The sequence below is a fragment of the Littorina saxatilis genome, linkage group LG10, assembly GCF_037325665.1.
Source record: "Littorina saxatilis isolate snail1 linkage group LG10, US_GU_Lsax_2.0, whole genome shotgun sequence".
NCBI lineage: Eukaryota > Metazoa > Mollusca > Gastropoda > Littorinimorpha > Littorinidae > Littorina > Littorina saxatilis.
Genome location: NC_090254.1, coordinates 5591984 through 5615173, shown reverse-complemented (window position 1 = coordinate 5615173; position 23190 = coordinate 5591984). Strand labels below are relative to the sequence as shown.

The 23190-nt window shown below is 41.7% G+C and overlaps 1 protein-coding gene across 1 annotated transcript in view; it reads right to left on the bottom strand.

Annotated features, from left to right (window-relative positions):
* The window catches only part of LOC138978008 (uncharacterized), a 22960-nt gene extending 138 nt beyond the window's left edge, over positions 1 to 22822 (bottom strand). Inside the window, exons 1-8 of the mRNA XM_070350625.1 lie at positions 22654 to 22822; positions 15748 to 15901; positions 14805 to 14974; positions 14045 to 14277; positions 8699 to 8933; positions 6550 to 6724; positions 6191 to 6354; positions 1 to 1737 (exon numbers count right to left, since the gene is read on the bottom strand). The exon at positions 1 to 1737 is cut by the window's left edge and continues 138 nt beyond it. Of these exons, the coding sequence (XP_070206726.1) occupies positions 565 to 1737; positions 6191 to 6354; positions 6550 to 6724; positions 8699 to 8933; positions 14045 to 14277; positions 14805 to 14974; positions 15748 to 15805 (2208 nt within the window). The 5' untranslated portion in view covers positions 15806 to 15901; positions 22654 to 22822 and the 3' untranslated portion in view covers positions 1 to 564. The remainder of the gene's footprint in view (positions 1738 to 6190; positions 6355 to 6549; positions 6725 to 8698; positions 8934 to 14044; positions 14278 to 14804; positions 14975 to 15747; positions 15902 to 22653) is intronic.
* Positions 22823 to 23190: the final 368 nt, after the last annotated feature.

Here is a 23190-nt window from a genome sequence, read left to right as displayed (position 1 = left end):
CTGGGGCAAATATACCCCTTTAAAAACAAACCAGAGGTTAGTCAGCAACGTCAAAATAAATCATTACTGTACAAGCATCTTTGTAGAGTGTCATGTGATAAGCAATTGCATCGACATGATAAACATCGACATGGACTAACAACAATATCAACTCGCTTTAGTACCTACACAAGAATTAATATTTTTGTTAAATGAAACCGTGCCAGTACACACGACAAACATTTAATTCGGACAAGTCAATTCTGATATTGTTGGCATTTTCTTTGGAGCATCTGATCGAGCAAAAATCAATCAAACAATTAGTTTATCAAAGGGAACTATATTGCCTCTTCTGTATAATATCCGAAACAGATTCACTGTTATTGTTCCAAAATCAAGAATCAAAAACCCAAGAAAGATAGGGTATTGCAATGTTTATCAGTAATCGTTCCAATACTATATATTACCTTTCTTTTTTTCGCTTTTTTGGTTTCATTCTTCTTCTGTGACAATTATCTGTCCTAATGTCATTTTTTTCAACCTTTCATGGCAAGTTTCGCTCCTGCTGTTTCGTGTTGCGCCTTTTCAAATCTTGAAAAACACCTTGAGGGCTACCCTGGCAATCCCAGCGATGGTACTGACGGCCTGCTCGATGAAGTTGGACTCCTCCTTGTTGACGATGTTCTCTTTCAGCTTCCCCATCTCCCTTTCGTGGTCCTCTTCTCGTTTCTTGGCCGCTGCCTTTTCTTCGTCTCTCTTCTCCTGCCACAATCTTTCTCTCTCCTCTTCCCTCTTCTGCAGCTCCTCTCTGTCTTGGCGGCGTTGCTCCTCTATCTGCTGTGCAAACTCCTGCCTCTGTTTCTCCATCTCTCCTCTTCTCTCTTCGTCTTGCTCTCGTTGTTTCGCCAGACGTTCCTCCTGCTGCTTCATCGCGTCCTGCATCTCCTGCTCGCGCTGTCTCATCTTTTCCGCCACCTCTTCAGCTCGCTGTCTCTCCCTCTCCGTCATTTCCTGTTCCTTTTCCTTCATCATACGTTCCTGCTCTTCTCTCTCCCTGTGCAGACGCTGCAGTTCTTCTTGGTGCCTCTGGAATTTCTCCTCTTGCTCCCTTTTGTGGTCCTGCAGCTGATCTTCCAGTTGCTGTCGCTTCTGTTTCTCCGCTTCCATACGGCGCTGTCTCTCGGCTTCGTTCTTTTGGAACTGCTCCTTGGTTCTCTGGGCGGCCTTCTCGGATTCGTGAGTCTGCTTCTCCAGCTGCTGGACGTACTTCTGTCGCTCGAGATCTTTCTTTTCCACCTCCTGCAGTCTCCAAGCCACCTCCTCCTCCATGCCCTTACCGTACGCGATCTGACACGAGTAGGCCTGACCACCGTTCTGAGCCACCATGTGTCTCACCATGGACAGGAGTTGCTCCACCTGGGCGTGCGTGTCGCGCGCCTTGTTGTTGAAGACGATGTAGCGGTTACTGCACTCTTTGAGGACCTCCTGCAGCGTTTTGGGCGAGTTCCGAATCCACACGTCCTCAATGGACTCCTTCCTGTGTTTCAGAATGTCCCCACCAGTGAACAGGACGATCATGTACTTGGTGAAACTGTCGTCGAACAGAGCTTTCAGGCACTTGTAGACGCCATACTCTTCATACGTGTAGCGGCCTATTCTGACGACATACAAGAAGGCGTGAGGACCGGGATGCATGTTGACAACAGCCTGCACGATCTTCGTATGGTTAGTGTCGAACAGCCCTGGGGTGTCAATAATCTGTAAGTTACAAGGGAAATACACTCATTGAATTACAATTTAAAAACAATAACTCATCTCACTACTAATCATAGCAATAGTTGTGGCTATAGTAGCGTAATATGAACCACCCTTCGATCTGACAAACGAACGATACTAGAACGCTCAAAACAATATTATTTGCAACATTGACTCTCTCTGGGTAACTTGAACATGTCAAAATAAGTTGCGGACGCATCGTGAGGAATGTATCTAAAGAATCAAGACTGAGAGAATTGGATTGGAAGATACTGCATAACATATATCCGACTAATATTTTGCTTTGTAAAATGGGAATTAGAATGAATAACAAATGCTCATTCTGTCCAGATAAGATTGATTTTGTGGAACATTTCTTTTACTTCTGCTATACATCCAATTTGGGAAAGAATTACCAATAAGGTATTTCAGCAGTATAATGTTAACATAAACATTGATGTTCAAACAGCACTGTTAGGATACATAGAAACACCTGGTATGTCAAACAATTTAGTAAATTATATTAATTTACTTATCGTTGTGGCAAAAATGTGTGTGGGAAAATTCAGATACGGGAAACCAGTAGAAATGTGTGCATGTTTAATTCAGGGTTAGATTTTCGACACATATAGAGCGATAATAATGGTTACTGTAAAAAAATTTTTTTTTAAATTGTTCATTATTGGTATTTGTCCATGATAGAGGTGAAAAGGTGTAGGCAAAAGAAGTAAATTTAAGTTTTTTGTTTTTTTCAACCTATTAATTAGGTTGTTGATTTAAAAATGTAAGAATTTGATTGAGAAAAGAACAAAAAACCTATGAAGAAGGATGCCTGGAGAGAACAAAAAAGGAAAGAAAAAGGAAAATAAGAAGGGTAGTAGCAACCTGCATGCAACTGAGGTTAAAAAAAAAAAGTTGCGGACGCAAAAAACACAAAACTTTTTAACTTGTTTACACTACGGGCAGTGTTCACTCTAAAATTTGACTCTTAAAACGGACTAGTTCCTGTCCAAAGACACAGTGCATGGAAACACACAAAGTTGTCTATGTATGACAGATAAGACTGTAACAGTTACATTTTTAGTAGTCTTGGTCCCATCTTTCTCGCACAAACAAAAAATGATAGCACAATCTCAAAGTTTGTGTTTGTCCCCTAATATGGACCAACTTCAACAAATAGAAGGAAAGGAAAGATATATAGACTGGTTTCAGTCATGCATTACGAAGCTTGCTGAATATAACCTATGACTAGCTTTCAAACTTTGAAAACAAATAGCCTATATGCCAAACAGTATTCTTTTGGTAAAAGTTGATAATTACACAATGTCACACGCTTTCCTTCTTTGCCACTACTAAAGCAAACGTGTGCAAGATTGTATGTTACACGCTTTGGAGCATGTGCAAGAACGGATTCAAACTCGAAATCGTCCCTCCAAAAACCCCAAAATGCACACACGACTTTTATTTCTCCTGCTGTTGTCGTGTCTTCTCTTTACAAATTCTTCAACGCTGAGAATACTGAAAACGGCATCCCAGACTACAGTAGTTTCCATACGCGAGTTTAGCTTCCCTTGGAAAGTGGCTCGCTCAGGAGGTCTGTTAGTCTGAAACTAGAAGGACAGAGTTCTAAACATAGATGACAAAGACCCCGGAAAGAACAAACATTTCGCGGATGCAGACACAGAAAGACGTCATGAAGAATGGAATGCTTCAAAAGATACAGACTGTGACGATGACTGTGACGTCATTCACATATACCGAGACGTCATTCATAGTTGTTCGTTCACTTTCGTCAAAAAGTAGATCTCTCCACAATGGCTGCTCCTGTGTTTAGGTTTATCAAGCGTGAGTACGCAAAACGTGTTTGTTCTCTCCTCTGTTGAAGCTGTGAGACATAATCGCCATTACGAGCTAGTCGTGTGACAGAGAGTGTTCTTGCACACTCGACCGCTGCTGTTTCACTCCGGACGGCTAAAGCCGTCGTGAAACATCTACAGTCTCGTGTGCAAGAAAACTCTCTGTCACACGACTAGCTTGTAATAGCGGGTATTAACATGCTTCCATTTGAAACTTCGAGGTCGTCATCGTGGATTGACGCCCGACCAACAGTAATTGAAGCCCGACGGAGCGAAGCGACGGAGGGCTTCAATTAGACTCTGGGAGGGCGTCACAATCCACGATGAAGACCGAGAAGTTTCAAATGGAAGCATGTTAATGTTATTGTAATTCAATCTGACGACGATCTCTTTCTCGCTTTCATGCGATGGTAAGCAGACAGAATTGGTTCTGTTCTGTTCACACACTACTCAGTTTCAGTCCACCTACCTGCAAGGGTCAAGTCCCAAGAAACATATTTCTGTATTCCAATGTTATCACTCTACTCCTTGTTTTATTTCTTTCACATATATTTTCCCTTCTTTTTTAACTGGTTTCTAGACAGCAAACTCAACCAAATTCTTTTCATCACAAAAGCGATCTTTGGAATTGACTGACGTAGTCCGGAAGAATTCATGCATCAACTTACGTCACGTATTCGACGTCATCACTTCGCATACTTTATGGTCTCGGTATTTCGCTGGCCTTCATATTACTTTGTAAAATGACCCTCAAATACTAGTTGAGGATGTATCAATGCGCCTCGCCAGCAGGTAGCTAATGGATTTTTAGCGTGTGGTTATCAACAATTGTAATTCAATCAAGTTTGCGTTTTAATGAAACACTGAGATCCTGTGATTGGTCAGAATGCCCCAACTCATTAAAAATTACAGGTGACTAATTGTCGATAGCCACTCGCTAAAAAATCCATTGACAACCTGCTGGCGAGGCGCATTGATACCGCCTGACTAGTCTCGGTTAGCTTTGAGGGTCATTTTACAAACTTGTAGGAAATATGAAGTACCAGCGAAATACCGAGACCATAAGGTATGCGAAGTGATGACGTCGATACGTGACGTAGGTTGATGCATGAATTCTTTCGGACTACGTCAGTCAATTCCAAAGATCGCTTTTGTGATGAAAAGAAGTTGTTTTGAGTTTGCTGTCCAGAAACCCGTAAAAAAAGAAGGGAAAATGTATGTGAAAGAAAACAAAACAGGAGGAGAGTGATACGATAGGAATACAGAGACACATTTCTTGGGACTTGACCCTTGCAGGTAGGTGGACTGAAAGTAGTGTGTGAACAGAACAGAACCAATTCTGTCTGTTTACCATCGCATGAAAGCAGGAAAGAGATCGTCGTCAGATTGAATTACAATAACATTAACACGCTTCCATTTGAAACTTCTCGGTCTTCATCGTGGATTGACGCCCTCCCAAAGTCTAATTGAAGCCCTCCGTCGCTTCGCTCCGTCGGGCTTCAATTAGCTTTTGTCGGGCGTCAATCCCCGATGAAGACCTCGAAGTTTCAAATGGAAGCATGTTAATGTGTAATTAATGACCGGTAATTTTTAATGAGTTGGGGCATTCTGACCAATCACAGGATCTGTTTGATTAACACACCAACTTGATTGAATTACAATTTCATTTGTTTTCTCTCTGATTTGTATAAGTTTTTTTGTAGTATCTTATTGTGCTTCAAATAATGTTCTCATCGGCCCTAGTAAACAAATAAATCTGACGCGTATTTGAATTAGCCTGACTCGCACATTGAGTTGTATCATATTATTTTGAAGCATGCTCACAATGATTTCTGATGACCTCTTCATGAACCAGTTGTTACTTTTTCTGTATTTAATTTTTGCTGAATGTCTATCAAATTCAAGTCGCTCTAAATAGAGCCTATCGGTTTACTAATGAGAGAAGAAAACCTACCAAGCATAAAATGATGCACAAAATGATACTTCTTCGTAAGAAAACAAGCTAGTTATCAGCATAGAACAAAATGTGGTCCATATTAGGGGCCCTCCCCCTACCATTAATGTGTACATTCTTGCCTGTCAAGATGAAATTATATAATTAAATCACCGCTGAAACGACTGAGATTAAAGACATTTGAAAACGTCCCTCATATTCATATGTGTCAGTAATGTGTCATGTATGTGCAGACTAGATATAGTGCCTTAACCCTTTTCGTGTGTACATACCAGCACAAGACCAATTGCGCACGAAAAAGATCCTGTAATCCACGTCGGAGTTCGGTGGGTTATAGAAACACGGAAATACCAAGCACGCATCCCCGGAATCGGCGTATGGCAAAACCCCCCACGAGTTTTCGAAGGGAGTCTCAGCCCATGAATGCAAAATAGGAAGTGTCAGTGACATAAGTTCCAAGTACTTTCTTTACGTTTTCTCTTTAATTTACATGTTTTATTCGTTTATACTTTGTACGTTCTTCCAAACAACACCACAATGCCATTGGGTTTTGCTCTTTAAGATTTGCGAATGAGAAAATCGGCACATATCTGTATTTTTAATTCTGTGTAAAGCACAAACGTCAGAAAAGATGACAGGCACGTACCTCTATCTTCGTGCCATTCTGTTTCGTGGTCATTTTCTTACAGATACGGTTTACCAAAACGAAGGGGCGTCTGGTGTCGAAGACATTCTCTCCAAGAATAGTGTTTCCAGTTGTGCTCTTTCCCGCTCCGGTTTTACCAATAAGGACTATCCTAAAACAATCCTCTGAAACAGAAAAAAAATGTCAATTCACTGATACATTTCATTTAGTTATTTCTTTAGTTTTTTGCTCTTTTCATTGGCTAGTGTAGGATTCTCACTGAAGAGTGTTTTCATTGAAATCAGAATTTTGGAGTTTTTATATAACCTTGCCAAACAGTCTGTAGTTTTCTCCGTACAAGAAATCCATCAAACATTTACCAGGAAATGGTGCCTTTGCTCTTGTTGGCGTTTGACTGAAGAAGCTGCCATCCCCGCTTCCAAAGAGAGAGTCCGTGTCACGTTCAGCAATACTGAGGCCATCAACCGTGGTGCACAAATCGCCATGTACTGTTGATCCTCCCTTGCTGTGAGACATCATGAACCATTTTGTGATCTGTTGGAATAAAAGAATGACATGAGCGTAAAAAATATACTAACATTAAATCCGTCATTGCTGTTGCAGCCTGTCTATCTATCTGTAGTTCTCCCTTTTAGGCCATCGCCAATAAAATGAAACCTGCATCAGTATGCCTGTCAGTCTGTCTCTGTCTTTCTCTGTCTGTCTCTCTCTCTCTCTCTCTCTCTCTCTCTCTCTCTCTCTCTCTCTCTCTCTCTATCTCCATTACCTTTACAAAACAGAACAAAACTTTTTGAGGTCAATATATATATTCTTTATATCTTGAATTGTTATTTGCATATTATAATTCATCTCGTTTTGATGTTGATAATCAGGGATGATACTGATATATGTATGCTGTGTTGCATTTAGAACGTGATGAAAAAAAACCTGTCTTAGATTTTGAAAAAACCCCACCAATTACGAAAAACAGGTCTTCCATCAAAACCAAGTCCAGCGCAGCAGACCGAACTGGCACGTCACTCACAGCGATAAAAAGCGTGCCAGTTCAGTGTGCTGCACAAGACTGGGTTTTGATGTTGGAAGACCTGTTTTTCGTAATTGTTGTTTCGCGTTCACATTTCCATACCACCCAAGCGCGTAGTTGCCTTTGTACCGAAATTGATCCTCAATTGTAATATTCATTTTGTGTTGAAATGTGCAAAATGCTGAATGTTTGCAGCTATACTGAAAAGAGTTTAATCAAACTTTTCTGAAAAGTTCCAGTTTGTCCAAAAAACTCATCAAAACTCCATGATATTTTACACACTTTTTTGCAATTGTATTAACAATATTCATGTCAAATTTAAAAGCAATACAACTAGCCATTACCAAACTACGGGTTTTTTTAGCCACATAGCCCACACAAAATGACGCGAAATCAAGCCTTTTACGGCTTCTGACGAGGCTGACACCAGTCTTCTTTAAAATGGCAAAACAACACTGCTAGGCACAACAGCTAAACCAAATCAATTTGTGCGGGTAGAAAATGAGCTGTTCTTCAAGTTGAGATAAATAAAAACCCAGGGTCACTCTTGCTTATCGCCAAACTTATTCAAAACAGATATTTTTTACGCATTGATCTTATAATTATCTAATGTTTTGCATAACGTCATTTGTTGTGAAAGCTATGTTGCTGTGTGCACAGGCAAAACATGTGAACAACAACTTGTGAGGAATATGGATAAGAACAACAAAGTAATGGTGATGGTTAACACGTCAGACAAGAAAGGGCGTGAAACGATATTTGTTACGTCTTACCGACGTCATCAAGCCTTGAGGCCTTTCTTGAGCACTACTTTTCTATAGACTATTTCACAGATAAATATCCACAGATACTGTTTTTAAAAGTCAACAGAAAACAAGCGTTATCATGTTCCAAAAACAAGACACAGAAACAATTAAATAAAACGAAAACACACCAGTAACCAGGTTAGGTTCAGAAACAATTGTAGATTTAGCAAAGCAATTTTGTTTTGCATTTCAGTAAAGATTGTCAATGTTAAGCAATAATGATATTTACTTGTCTCTGTAGAACTTTTTCTATTGTTCGGTTGTATATATATGATAGACACCACTGATTTGCATGATTGTTGGTGGAGGTATGCTTGTATTTTGCATACGTTTGTATTTTATGTATTCTATTTTTCCTGTGATTCTTGTGTACCCCCCCTCCCCCCATTGAAAGGGGTGTAGGCCAATATATTGTGTCAGTGTAGAATGCGAAACTTGCTATAATGTTAAAAGAAAATCTTTGGAATTATATTCAGTTTTGCTGAGTTGTCTAACGATGCAAATATGGTGTCAGTTGATTTAGAGAAGTTAAAACCGTGAAAACAATTTTCGAAGTACATAATTGCATTTTAAACAACTTGTTCGGAGGACTGCCAGCCTAAAACTTTTGAACAAACAAACAATAATAATTATATAATCTGATTTTCCTTTTAACGATAACATTGTTTTATTCTTTACCTTTTCTTCTGAAGTAGCTGTTGTAATGGATGGCAACAGGCGCTGTTCAGAACGGCGACATGTGCATGGAATACCGCTTGACAAGAGGTCCAGGAAGTTGTCGGGCACATCCACTTTGCGTTTGGTCAAAAGTCCACGCAGTGCCTGTTCTGTGTCTCCCGTGGTTTTGCGTCGTACTGCTTCGAACAGCGCTTCCCATATCATCTCCTGATTGATGTTGGTCTCAGAGACGTCCCTTCAAAATAATTAGAGAAGAAAAATGATGTCTCTATAGCTAAGGCATCACAAGAAAAACTCTGTTCCTGTCACGATTTAGTGACATGGTTCGAGAAAGAGTCACTTTTCGGGTGCCTTTGTCAAATTGCGACAGAAAGCGCCTGTTTTCTGTCAACGGCTGGAGGTTTTTGCTAACCATGCATAGCCGAGCACGGGAATTTCGTGATACAGGGGTTCCACGTGCGTGATTTTGCTTGCTTGGCGAAATCAACTTTAACTGAACTGTTTACAGTACGCGTGGAGTCACGTGAGGGTTTCAAGGTTGTCTGGTAAAGACATGAAACGACACACTTGACAATCAGCGGCAAGAGAGAAGGGTCGGTGTCTTCGTCCTTAGAGTTTGATGGTCTTCATCACGTTAGATATTTCACTTTTATCCCATGACCTGCCTCTTTGTCTCTGGTTAGCTGAGGAGGGGATTATTTTGGATTATCCATCACAACCATATGAATTATCCATCACAACCGAGTCTCGATCTCACCTGTCATTGGTCTTTGTCTTTGGTCTCAGAGTACAACTGAATAATTTATAGAGGTCATCTGCATATTTATCGTTAACTCGGGACTACTTTTTTTTCAGCAAAACGATTGAGATATTCTGCGGTATAAAAGTCGAACTGACGTTTGTCTAACGATCTACAAACATTATCATTGAAGAAATAAAGAAAACAACAAAGAATGTACATAATCTGTTTGGGTGAATAGAGCTGAGTGAAGATTATGAGTTGTCCGACGCGGTGAGACTGAGAGAGAGAGACAGAGAGCACGAGAGAGAGCGACAGAGACACACAGTGATTCAAGGCGCACAACTCTAGTAAAGTTGTCGTAACGAGGTACGCTTCAATCATGGGCAACCGCTTAGATCAATCCCAAGAGCATCCTGATTCAAAATCTTGAGCGACAAAATAAAACTTACACTAAAACAGTATGCTTATAGTTTTGTTCATTTGTTATCGCTTTTAGAGCATTGATTGCTAAATATGGTTCAACAGAACAAGGCTGTCTCATCAGTCGTCTGCTACAGATCTATCGTCTGAGGCCGGTGCGTCTCACTAGCGCTAGCGATACGCACCCTCTGCTGCAGGATCTGTCGTTTGCTATACATGTAGTATCTTCGGCTCAAGTTGACCGGCATGGAAATTGCCATTTTCAAAGTTGGTGATACTGTTAGAATAAAAGGTGGCGAAGAAGGTCGGATCTTGGACATACAGAGACCACTAGGATACATGCGTTGCTGCATAAAAACAACTCGACAGTGGTGCGCCGTTTTCCCCAAGACAGATACCTCGCCTAAGACAACGACAGACATCAAAGTTAGGCTCACCTAAATCAGTAAGTGACGATTGAAGAAGTAGGTAATACAAATTTGAACACTGAAGCACAAAGGCTCGAATAAGCACAAACTCAGCAATCATCTTCATCGCTTGTAAAATCACACACGCGATCTTTCGAATCCCGCTGAACTCAGGTCCAAAATGAGTTACTTCCCTTCGGGTATCATTCTCTCCCGTCGCTAGCTGTGAAGCGAAGATGATCAAAATGCGGTCTTTCGCAGTTTTGACGAATGACAGCTCGGGTATCCGACTGAAACCAGCCGGTAACTGCACAGTATCAAATGCATTCAAATCCTGGAAACAAAAAGACAAAAGGGGACTCGTTTCGCACATGAATATCATGACACGATTTTCGGTGGCAGAAGGTTTGATGAGCAGTAAACAGGCACTCGCAAAGTTTGTGTCAAAAAGTTAGGTTTTTAAATGAAAACGTCGGAGTAATGGGATAAAAAGCTTACACACCTCGTCCTGAATATCGTGCATATTTTCCCTCGGGTCGATTTACAGGTATTACCTCGCCAGAGGCTCGGTAATACCTGAAAATCGACCCTAGGGAAAATATGCACGATATTCAGAACTCGGAGTGTGTAACCTATATTTATCTACGTGCCGTTCTGCTAGCACAGGAGGGCTCTAATGGAACTTCAACGAGATACCACCTTTTCGCTGTTACATTTTTGCTGAGGACGAGTCGTCAGGTATTCTTCACTGAGCGGGGGAGGATTTTCACCGCATAAGGATTTCAGTGCAAGAGGGAGGATGGCGATATTTCCGTTGACGAGCGGAAGCCATTCATAAGGAAGCGTATTTCCTTGAGAACTACTTACATTGGGCTGTTGAGGTAATAAATCATTATTTAACGCTGTTGACGAGTCTGTGTTTGTGGAATGAAATACTCTCTGTTGTTCTTTCCAGGTTAGCGCATAATTTGCTCTTTGTGACGCTAAAATATTAATCTGTATATGGTTTTTGCAGATATGGAGAGAAGGAAGGAAATAGCTGATTTGTTGTTGTAAAAGTTCGTTTGTGCAGGCCCACGTGCTCGATGAGATATGTAAAGATGACATGTTTAAAGGTGGAGGTTGTTGGGTAGCTTGGCATGTTTAGTACACAATGCTTTTTGTTGCAGCCTTTCTTCATTTCTACTATCTTCCGTTGCTGGCTGTTTTCTGCTGCCTATCTGCGGGACGCTGTTATCTGCGGGACGCAAGGACCTTTAGTAGTCCTTGGCGGGACGCTACAACAAGATCGTCCGCGGTGTGATGTAACCAGCTAACCAGCTAACCAGCGACTGGGTGTGGCGCCTGATGTCTCCACTGTTCCCTGCTTCGTCGCCACGCCAACCAGCACTTCATTCGACGGAGCAGTTGTGGAGACTATGAACTAAAGAAATGATTTTTGACACTAGAAGAAAAAAGGTAGCACACAAGCCTATCGTGATAGAATAAGAATAAGAATAAGAATACTTTATTATCTCATAGAGAAATTCAGGGATAGCTGGTGTTGAAGTCGAACAGGTTGAAAGCTATCGCTACCTAGGTGTAGTGATCGACAACAAGCTGTCTTGGCATGCCAACACAAATCTTGAAGAAAGCGCACACGCGCATGTACTGTCTAAGGAAGCTTAGATCGTTCTCTGTTCGTAATGACATCCTGCAGATGTTCTATCTGTCCACTGTTGGTAGCGTGTTGACATATGCATGTGTGTGCTGGGGGGGGGGGGGGGGTAACCTTAGTAAACAGGATAGTGACAGGCTAGAAAAGCTAGTCAAGAAGGCCGCATCTGTTGTAGGCAGGAAACAAGAGACCATTGAATCAGTTTGCCAGAGACGACTGACTGACCGACTGACCTCAATTTTGGCTGACGAGACACACCCACTGAAACCTGAATTTGACTCTCGACGCATTGACAGGAGTGGTAGACTGAGGGCTATGGTTGCTAGAACGTCGTGTTTCCGCAATTCTTTTGTTCCCAGAGCTATCCATGCTTTCAACCAATCACATGTTAGAGGCCTCTATCATGTTTCTCTGTCATAATTATTACTGTACTCTGTTGCTGGGTTATCTGTAATGTATGTATTTTTAGTAACTGTATTACCGTAGTTCAAATGTGCGGTGTTCTAGTCGACATGTGGTGCTTTGTATACCTTGTGTGTGCGTGGATGTGGAGGTGGACTCTTCGACGTCTTTTTGTTATTGGAATTATGGTTTTTGTTAAATTGTATTGCTGTTGCTGTTGTTGTTGTGTGAGTGAGTTGTGTGTTGGCAGACTTGACTTGACGGATGACTGTTTGAGTTAGTGAGACTGTGATCATACTCATAATAATCATACTCACTTATTTTCTAATGATGTTTTTATTTTTTATTATGCATTCTTATTCTTTTGATTGGAAATGAGTATTGTTACAATATAATTTCCATATGGATTAATAAATTTGAGTTGAGTTGAGTTGAGTAATTACGGGCCGCCCAATCAGTGGCATAAAGCTAAGTTGCACCATGTCTTATGCACCCTTATTACCACCTAGTCATCTGTGATATTCATGATTATACTCGAGTGGTGACAGCGTGGGGTGTGTGACACCTGCATAAATTAGCACTTTTAGGCAGATCAGCTATATTTTCCTAGCTATACACGGGATCAGCGTGTTACTATAATTTTCTATACTTTAACAGGCATTTTTGTCAGTGACCTCTTGGTATTTTACGTTTGAACGTAAAAGAACATATGTGACCCTCCACCACGAAATGAGTCGCATGTCACCTTTGCATGATTTTCATATTTTTACATTTTCCTAAAGAGTTTTTTATGCTCTATCCAGTGGTGAAAACCGTTTTAGAAAAGAGCGAAAACTGTTTGAGTTATAAGCCTGTGACTAAGGTGACCCTCACGCTGTTACCATACACTCTCCGGACTTATATCAAGCCTAGCGCAGAACCGCGCGAGGTGACATGCGACTCATTTCGTGGTGGAGGGTCACATATTTTGGAGTGAAGTCTCGAGGGAGGTGGCGTGTTATTACATAAACAGGCGTCTGAAACTTATACTTTTGTTGATTCTATTTAATTGTATGACTGCGAGAGTGGATCGTGGTGTGGTTAGTTGGTTAGAAGTAACTAACCGTTTCATAATCACCTTATGTGATAATGAGTGATATATTGAAACGTGACAGTCCCTCCCTCCCTCTCTTTTTCCCTCCCACCCTTCTCCCTCCCTCCCTCCCTCCCTCCCTCCCTCTCTCTCTCTCTCTCTCTCTCTCTCGGTCTCTCTCTCCCCCTCTCTCTCTGTGTACCAAAACACTAAAATTATCAGTGGACCTCGATAAAAGGGTAGCAAAGCCCGAATGTTAAAAGGAAATGTCTCCGAGATGAAAGGATAACATTTGTCAAGTAGAAATCGGAAAGGGATAGACGGCAAACATTTCAAAATCATTAATAAAAAAAAAATTTAAAAGAAGAAAGATGAGTCAATGACTACTCAACATCCGCGTGGCGAGACGACACACACAACACTCGAAATTATGTGTGTGACGACAGTATTTGCTAACCAATCCGCGCAAAAGTGATAGCAATGATTTTATTCACAATAATGTATTCATTCCTTACAGCTTACATTTCAGGAGCTTAAAATTTTAACTGCACGACATGATTCCTGCAACGACACAAGTTGATTAGCTGTTTAAACTGTATTAAAAAATGACAACTTTGCATTCTATCCAAGATGATTATATACCTACTTGTAGTCCTCGAGACTGAGACAATGACAGTCGAACAGCAAATCTGCCATTGTGGCTGGTCGAATTTTGTCCGTGATGTCATGACGAAAACATTCCTCGTCTGGTCCGTCTTCATTGCTGTCCATCCACTCTTCCGGCAAGATGTGGGGAAAGTTGGAGCAGAGTTCGGGAAGAACAGTACATGTGAAATCCCGTACACGCATTTTGTGCAAAGAAAACCATAACTTTCGCGCCTGAAACAAAGTGAAAAATACATTATTAGTTCAAAATCAAAAATTATTCTAAAACTTTAATTCAAAATCTGAATAAGAATCAACGTTTACAAAAGTAAGTTTCCTGGAAATCCGATGATGCTTCATTATATATGACTGTTTTGACAGTTTGCAAATAAACTTTAGTTCAGGATAGATCCCCAAAATACACGACGTGCACAAACAACAATACCATTTATATCTGAAGAGCTTGATTTGATTCAAGACTTTCTTGATCCTGAGCCACTTCACAAAGTATATATGTGGCAAGGGTAGTAACAAAACAGGCTGGGGCAATTAACCGACCAACCAAACAAACAAGTCAGCAAACAAATACATATAAATGCAAGTACATGTAGACAAGGAAATGATGAGACATTGTATGAAACAATAATATCATCAATCGTTTTATTAATCAGTCACTCAACCAATCACTGAAACAGTTGATCACATGAAAACAAAATTGCAAAATTACTACTACTGTATACTGATGTAAAATGCTTGTCTACCTGGACTTTGCGGACATACAACCCATTTCCAGACAGAGATTCTTGGTCACTATCAGTCAGCAGTTCATTTTGTATCATAATGTCCAGAAGCCTGCTGTGACGAGGGTCGACATAAGCAAGAAAGCCTGGGTGAATTGCTCTCAAGAATTGTTTCAGACCCTTTTTTGTGCCTGCACATAAACAACACAGGGAGGGTCGTCATTTTCCTCAAAAACACGAACGTGCATGTGTTCGTTTGCTGACATTTCTATCAAGAAGAAATCTTCTTACCTGTCTTCCGTCAAGATTGTAGGCTAACCGCGACGAAATTCAGAATTCTGGTATCCCAGGACTTAATAGTGAAAACCTGTCATTTCTGCTACTCGAATTACAATTATCTCCCTTCGACTGTACTGTTCTGTCTTAGGATACTCGTCTCAGGGAGTGTTCATTTCTCGTTTGCGTTTTTGCGGTTTCGCGTCACCGTATGTTTGCTTAAATTAGAAAGACGTAAGAATTACTGCTACTTTATTTTCCAAAAGAACATCCTAGGTTGGGTTTGAAATCGTAAACAAAAGAGATGCTATATGGCACACAAGAAAATGAAAACAAAATGCAGAACACTGTTGTATACAGGGTTGTGATGTCAACATTGCCCTACAATTAATTGTTTACCACTTCCAGCATAATAAAGAGAGAGTGGACTCGCATAGTATGCAAAAGGCTTCTCATAACCACAAGCACATTAGAATTAATGATATTTGTTTACTTCAATAGAACACAAAATCCGCGCAGAATAGAAAACAAAACACAATCAGCGCAGATTAAAAAAAGTCATTTTAGAACAAAATGTATCCTTTGGCAAAGAAAAGTAGTTTAAGCTTGAGAAACTTAAGTTTAGCTTTTTTTGTATTGGGCAAGACAACAACATAATCGTTATAAAAATACCAGAACATCAACTCACTTATCTTAAATCCGTTGACGTCCGTGGCTGAACCGACTTTTTGGGTTGTGGTCGCCATGATAACGTATTGTTGCCTTTGCCGGACGTAGGTATTCCACGTTTTGTCGAGTTGTCCAGACTACGGCTATCAACCTCACAGCGAATACTGCTTCGCCTGAATCAAAAGGGTTGGGTAGCAACGTATGAGCAATTCTTAAATTAGACTAGGACAGATTTCAGAAAATCTAACACCCTCGGGCATTTGTGGGTAATTAATGGCAACAGGTTGTTTCTTATAGATTTGGGTGTGCTGAATCCATTTCTGCCTGTTGCCAAAGTCAAAAATGCCTATATTCGTTACTATTCAACGGTTTCCAAGATGGCCGCCATGATATCAAGAGACTACTAATTCTCAAACAAATGCTTATATCTTTGGTGTTTTTAGAGATACAGTGTTAATTTTTGGCTAGTTGGTAGATGACCGATAATCAATGGTTGCCTTGTCAGAGTATTTGACCTTGACCTTAAGTCAAGGTCACATGAGACTTGATAATATTGACTTGTACTGTTTTGTCATGTGTGCATTTTAAGTTGTCTTTTGGCAGTAAACTACTGCGAACTAATCACTAAAAATAAGTGATATTACCCAGTAGGTATTCAGCATTAAAATGAATATACATTGATCATCATTCTGACAAGGTCAAGGTCATTTTGACCCCATATTTCAGATGTGTTTAAACTTGGACGCCATCAAGATTTGCAGTGGCTCATCTGTTGTACACACTGGACATCTGATTCAACAATTACATTTCAGCAGGGGTTCAGATCAATGGTGCACAATCAACTAGGTCAAAGGTCAAGGTCAAAGGTCACTATTTGGACCATTTATTCTCAAAAACGGGGCCTAAAATAGAGATAGGCCATTTGTGAGTAATTATGGTGTGCTCTTCCCATTTCTGCTGTATGACAAAGTGTATATTTGCTAGTTTGTCTTGCATCATTAAATATTCAAAATGGCCGCCACAAGCCTGAAAACTCACCCACACACAAAAACTGACAATTCTTTAAACATAACCACTCTATTTATTATCAACTTTTGTTTCAACATACGTTTGTATCAATAACGTTGCATAATCAGTACAAATTTCAACAACATTTAAGATGTTATGGTATTTCTGTGGCAATTATAACACAATATACACAAATCTGAAGCATGACAAACGTTAATGTTCCATAATACTCTGTCACGAGAAAAAAACTTCCGAAACATGTTGAGAACAAGCTCAGCAACAGGTAAACATATCAGCTATGTACAGGCATTCAGCAAACAATGTCAAATGTTCACATTTCATATGGTAAGGTCAATGAACATCACACACGTCCAAAGGGTCACGGTCAGTTCACCACTCGTTAAGACACTCCTCGTGCATTTCCCGGCATTTGCACGCTGCTGTGCATGTTAGCTTCGTCTTTCTGCATCTGCACCTTCCACTGCTGCACTGCTTCTGGCAGGTGCAGAAGATGATGTCTAGGCACGCGTCTGGAACAGACGGAAGGGTTTTCAGGACGGGGAGGAAGACGCCATCCTTCAGTTGCCAGCCCATGCTTTCAATCGGCGGCAGGTTCGGCTTCTTCTCATGAGCTTGTTGCCAGACTGAGGCCTGATAATGAGCTCTCTTGATGTGGAAGCTCAGAGCATCACTGGATGGGGGCAGATTTTCTGGGGCGGTGGCTTTCCGGAACATGATGGTTCTGGCACCATCTGCAGTCTCACAGTTTGAGATGTACAGCTTGCAAACGAACTGCTCTGCTTCTTTTGACGTGTCGTCTGTCAGCTGCCCTTCCCCAAATTTGCCAGCAGCTGGTGATGTTGCTGAAACACTTTCCACCCAGATACCTTGCCTTGGCCAGACAGGAAAGATGTGGAATCCGAGCCAGTGATGGCGTGGAATCCTATCAAGTTCTGGAGCTTTGCCTTCTCCATGTCAGGTCTCTTGGCAATATTGTGAACTGGGATGTACTGTCTACGCTTTGCTGTGCCAGTTTTCATCCACACTTTCTTGCACTTCATTTTGTCAAAATGTGCAAGAATCAATACAGCTACATCTGTGTCTTGTGAAGAAACAACCAGGCTGGTTGCATCGCTGTTCACACAATGCAGAACAACACGTGTATCACCCTCTTCGTGACTGGCCTCTAGCGGAGTCGTGTCCACGTCTGGCTTGGATGACTCAACTTGAGTTGGATCACTGAAACCACCGGAAACCACAACAGTTTTGTCATCTGGTGCCTGCAGGATGAGTTGCCGAGACAGAAATTTGGCCAGATCAGCTTTGTTCTCAGGGTGAGACATGAAGTTGTCCCATTTGGCTGGCAGGGGTGTGAGTCCTTAGACTCTATCAGTTTCCTGATGGGCTGAGCTCCTTTGCTCCGCTTCTTTCTTGTTCCACCTTTGATTGACAGCTGATCATACCGATCAAAGACGATGTCGGTGCGTTTAAAGGCATGTCCTTGGGCAAGGAGAGACTTGACGAATGTGTCAGCAAGATCACCAAATGTAGCTGCACCTTGTGGCTTTCCAAGTGCACAAACATGTGCTTGCCCATCAACGACAAGTGTTGCCTTGTCTCCAAGCTCATGTGCTTCAATGCCTGGAGGACAGTTTACACCACTTGTGAGGATTTTAAGCAAGCTTGCTTTTGATCCTGACCTTAAACTGCCATCAGTTTCAGCAAGTGAAGGGGGTACTGGCATCAGCTCATGCTTCATGATCACAGAAAGATCAACACTGCGCCCTGCTTCATAGGCCGTGATCAACCGCTGAAGAATCTTTCTGTCAGCTTTGACCGTCTTTTGTTTCCCACTCTTTGCATCCTTCTGCTTCACCTCGTACAGACTGGCAAATGTCAGAGGCGTGTTCTTCGGCAGAGCATCGCAGAATTTCACTTTCCTCTCTTCACAGGGCACAAGTCTCTCCCGAACAAATGTTTTCACCTGTTCTTGTCCTTTTTCACGTGCTGTCAACAGGTTGTCTTCGATGTTCTTGGTTGTAAGATCCTTCGATGCAATGTTCTGCAGATCTTCAGGCACATCCAGAGAAAAAACCTTGAAGCGTTTAAGGTTGTCAAACAACTTTTCTTCATCAGTTTTGTCTTGTCTTTTTCTGGCCTTGTTGCATTCGTTGTGAATGCTCTTCTCGTCAACCTCTGCTCCAAAGACTGCTCTTGTTTCTCCTGCAATGTGAGATCGGAGATTGAACGAGAGGGCCCAACGGTTCAGAGCAGACGGTGTCTTTGTGATGCCCACAATCCCTCCACATGACTTTCCAATCCCGTTCAGCCATTCTTGACTTTGATCTGGGTCCACCTGGTTGAACTTGCTCTGGCTCCTCTTCACAACAAAGTGCCCAGCTTCAAATTCCTTCTTCACTTCTTCGGGGAGCTGATTCATTTCACTGACGTAGACTGTGCCCCATCGAGCATAGTTGGTATGATCATATCTCATGAAGTAGGGGAGCATTGCCGTGAAAGCTTGAAGATGCAGATTCCAGTCGCCATCTCTACTGGCGCGTGTGAACTGGAGGAGAATTTCTACCATCTTCAGGTACTCCCACCAGAACTGGAAGTTTGGATTGGCCCGCGAAGCAGCAAACGAGTCCACAAGGTCTGTGAAGCGTTTGTTGGCAAGAAGATGTACAAGTGCTGCTGTGTCATCACGAACCATCTCGTCTTCAATCTCTTGTGCGAGCTCATCATCACTGCCGTGGACGTACTGCAGCAACTGTGGTTGGAGTATTCTCCACAAGGCTTGCCAGGTCAACTTATGAGTTCGCATCCCTCTGACATAGGACTTGCCTGCCAGCACCTGTTCAGCTGTTTTCGGGCCAAGGACATTGCTCTCGACCCACAGATCCAGAAGACCAGAGCGCTCCATGTGATGGCTTTGAGGAAGTTGAGGGACGTATGGAGACCACCGAGCCTCACTTACCAGCAGATTCTGATATTCAGCTTTAGCCCATTTGAGATTTGTGTATATTGTGTTATAATTGCCACAGAAATACCATAACATCTTAAATGTTGTTGAAATTTGTACTGATTATGCAACGTTATTGATACAAACGTATGTTGAAACAAAAGTTGATAATAAATAGAGTGGTTATGTTTAAAGAATTGTCAGTTTTTGTGTGTGGGTGAGTTTTCAGGCTTGTGGCGGCCATTTTGAATATTTAATGATACAGGACAAACTAGCAAATATACACTTTGTCATACAGCAGAAATGGGAAGAGCACACCATAATTACTCACAAATGGCCTATCTCTATTTTAGGCCCCGTTTTTGAGAATAAATGGTCCAAATAGTGACCTTTGACCTTGACCTTGACCTTTGACCTAGTTGATTGTGCACCATTGATCTGAACCCCTGCTGAAATGTAATTGTTGAATCAGATGTCCAGTGTGTACAACAGATGAGCCACTGCAAATCTTGATGGCGTCCAAGTTTAAACACATCTGAAATATGGGGTCAAAATGACCTTGACCTTGTCAGAATGATGATCAATGTATATTCATTTTAATGCTGAATACCTACTGGGTAATATCACTTATTTTTAGTGATTAGTTCGCAGTAGTTTACTGCCAAAAGACAACTTAAAATGCACACATGACAAAACAGTACAAGTCAATATTTTCAAGTCTCATGTGACCTTGACTTAAGGTCAAGGTCAAATACCCTGACAAGGCAACCATTGCCTATCGGTCATCTACCAACTAGCCAAAAATTAACACTGTATCTCTAAAAACACCAAAGATATAAGCATTTGTTTGAGAATTAGTAGTCTCTTGATATCATGGCGGCCATCTTGGAAACCGTTGAATAGTAACGAATATAGGCATTTTTGACTTTGGCAACAGGCAGAAATGAATTCAGCACACCCAAATCCATAAGAATCAACCTGTTGCCATTAATTACCCACAAATGCCTACCTCTTTTTATTTAGGCCTCTTTTCGAGAATTTATCCTAGTCTAAATGTAATGGGCACAAAGTTTGTTTGTTTGTTTGCTTAACGCCCAGCCGACCACGAGGGGCCATATCAGGGCGGTGCTGCTTTATAATAATAACGGGCATATCAGAAGTTCAAAGCGCATGACAACAATACATGTATACAAAATTCATACAATCACTGTCAGATTTAAACTGCACATCTCACATCCCCAGACTCTATGCTAAGGAACTATCTGTAATGTTGTTGGAACAAGTGAGTTTTCAAATTGGACTTAAAAGATGAAATGGATGGAGAGTGACGTAGTTGAAAGGGGAGTGAATTCCATAACTGAGGGCCATAATACGAAATCGTGCGGAAGCCGTGAGCCTTGCGTTTAAAGCGACCTTGACGGAGAAGTCGGGCATTATCAGAAGAACGAAGGGTGCGAGAGGGAATGTAGATCGAGGGAGACCAGTTCCGAAAGATAGGCAGGTGCCGATTCAGAGATGATATTGTACATAGCAGAAGCAGGCAGCTTTATACCTGATACGTTCAGACACAGGAAGCCAGTGAAGTTCTCTCATGAGAGGAGTGCAGGGTTGCCGATGCTGTGCTCTGAAAATGAGACGTGCAGCAGAGTGTTGTACTTTTTGCAAGGGTTGGAGAGTGGAGTCAAGGCAGCCAATGAGAAGGGAGCTGCAGTAATCTAATCTAGACATAATGCAGGATGTTACGAGAGTTTTAGTGGCATCAACAGTGAGAAATTTTCTTATGGAACCTATTCTTCTGATCTCAAAGTAACATGTCTGACAGACTTTTTGTATGTGTTGTTTCATTGAGAGGTGGGAGTCCATGATGAACCCGAGATTCCTAGCACTATCAGAGAAAGAAATGTCACTAGAACCTACTGTGATGGAGGCTGGAAAGGAAGTGGTCGAAGAGGAAGATCCAGAGAAAAGAAGGACTTCAGTCTTGTCATCATTTAACTTGAGCATCCATTCTTTCTTTCTTTCTTTATTTGGTGTTTAACGTCGTTTTCAACCGTTCAAGGTTATATCGCGACGGTTTGTCATCCATGATTTAATATCTGAAGTGCAGTTTTGGAGAGTTTGCGTCAGGGCTTGGATTTCTGTAGGCTTGCATGCTTGTTGGAGTTGTGTGTCGTCTGCAAAGAGGTAGTGATTGACTGCGTGTTGCTTGATGACGGCAGAGAGAGGAGTGGTGTATAGTACAAATAAAACTGGGCCTAGAACTGATCCCTGTGGAACGCCCAAACAGAGAGAAGATGAGAGATAACGTACGCCATATAACGTGACATATAACGTGCGCCACACACAGGACAGAAGTGTACACTACATTGGGGTGTGCACGTTAAAGATCCCACGATTGCCAAAAGGGTCTTTCCTGGCAAAATTGTATAGGCATAGATAAAAATGTCCACCAAAATACCCGTGTGACTTGGAATAATAGGCCGTGAAAAGTAGGATATGCGCCGAAATGGCTGCGATCTGCTGGCCGATGTGAATGCGTGATGTATTGTGTAAACAAATTCCATCTCACACGGCATAAATAAATCCCTGCGCCTTGAATATGTGCGCATTATAAATCGCATAAAAAAATTAAAATAAATCCCTGCGCTTAGAACTGTACCCACGGAATACGCGCGATATAAGCCTCATATTGATTGATTGATTGAAAAGACAGAAGTCGCAGCACAGGCTTCATGTGTCACCCAGTCACATTATTCTGACACCGGACCAACCAGTCCTAGCACTAACCCCATAATGCCAGACGCCAGGCGGAGCAGCCACTAGATTGCCAATTTTAAAGTCTTAGGTATGACCCGGCCGGGGTTCGAACCCACGACCTCCCGATCACGGGGCCGCGGACGCCTTAATACCACTAGGTCAACCGTGCCGGTCTCACTGTCATAAACGTGATCTTACCTCGGTCTCTGCAAGCAGATTCGCGACATTGGACCCAAACAAGAATGAAGTATGCTGTAAGCTGCAGTGGTCTGTTGACAATAAATGAAAATTTCTACAAGCAGTCAGATTCAGATGTGATTGCTAACAGGAGCACAGGGTAGTCAACCTGCCTTCACAACGCAGCCATTTTGAATCAAATAATCGGGAAGTGCATTATGCGTAATGCTGACAGCGCTGAGTAATGTCACTGAACAACCTTGATCGGTCTAGTCATGGCTGACGCAGACCAGGCACGCAATGCCTAAAAAAACATTGCAGTTGAGAACTAAAGACAGCATGCAGTCTCACACACATACTCACACACACACACTCACACACACACACACCAACACTAACACACAAACACACACACACACTCACACAAACACACACACACACACACACACACACACACACACACACACACACACACACACTCACACACACACACACACACACACACACACACACACACACATACATACACTAACACACAAACACACACACACACACTCA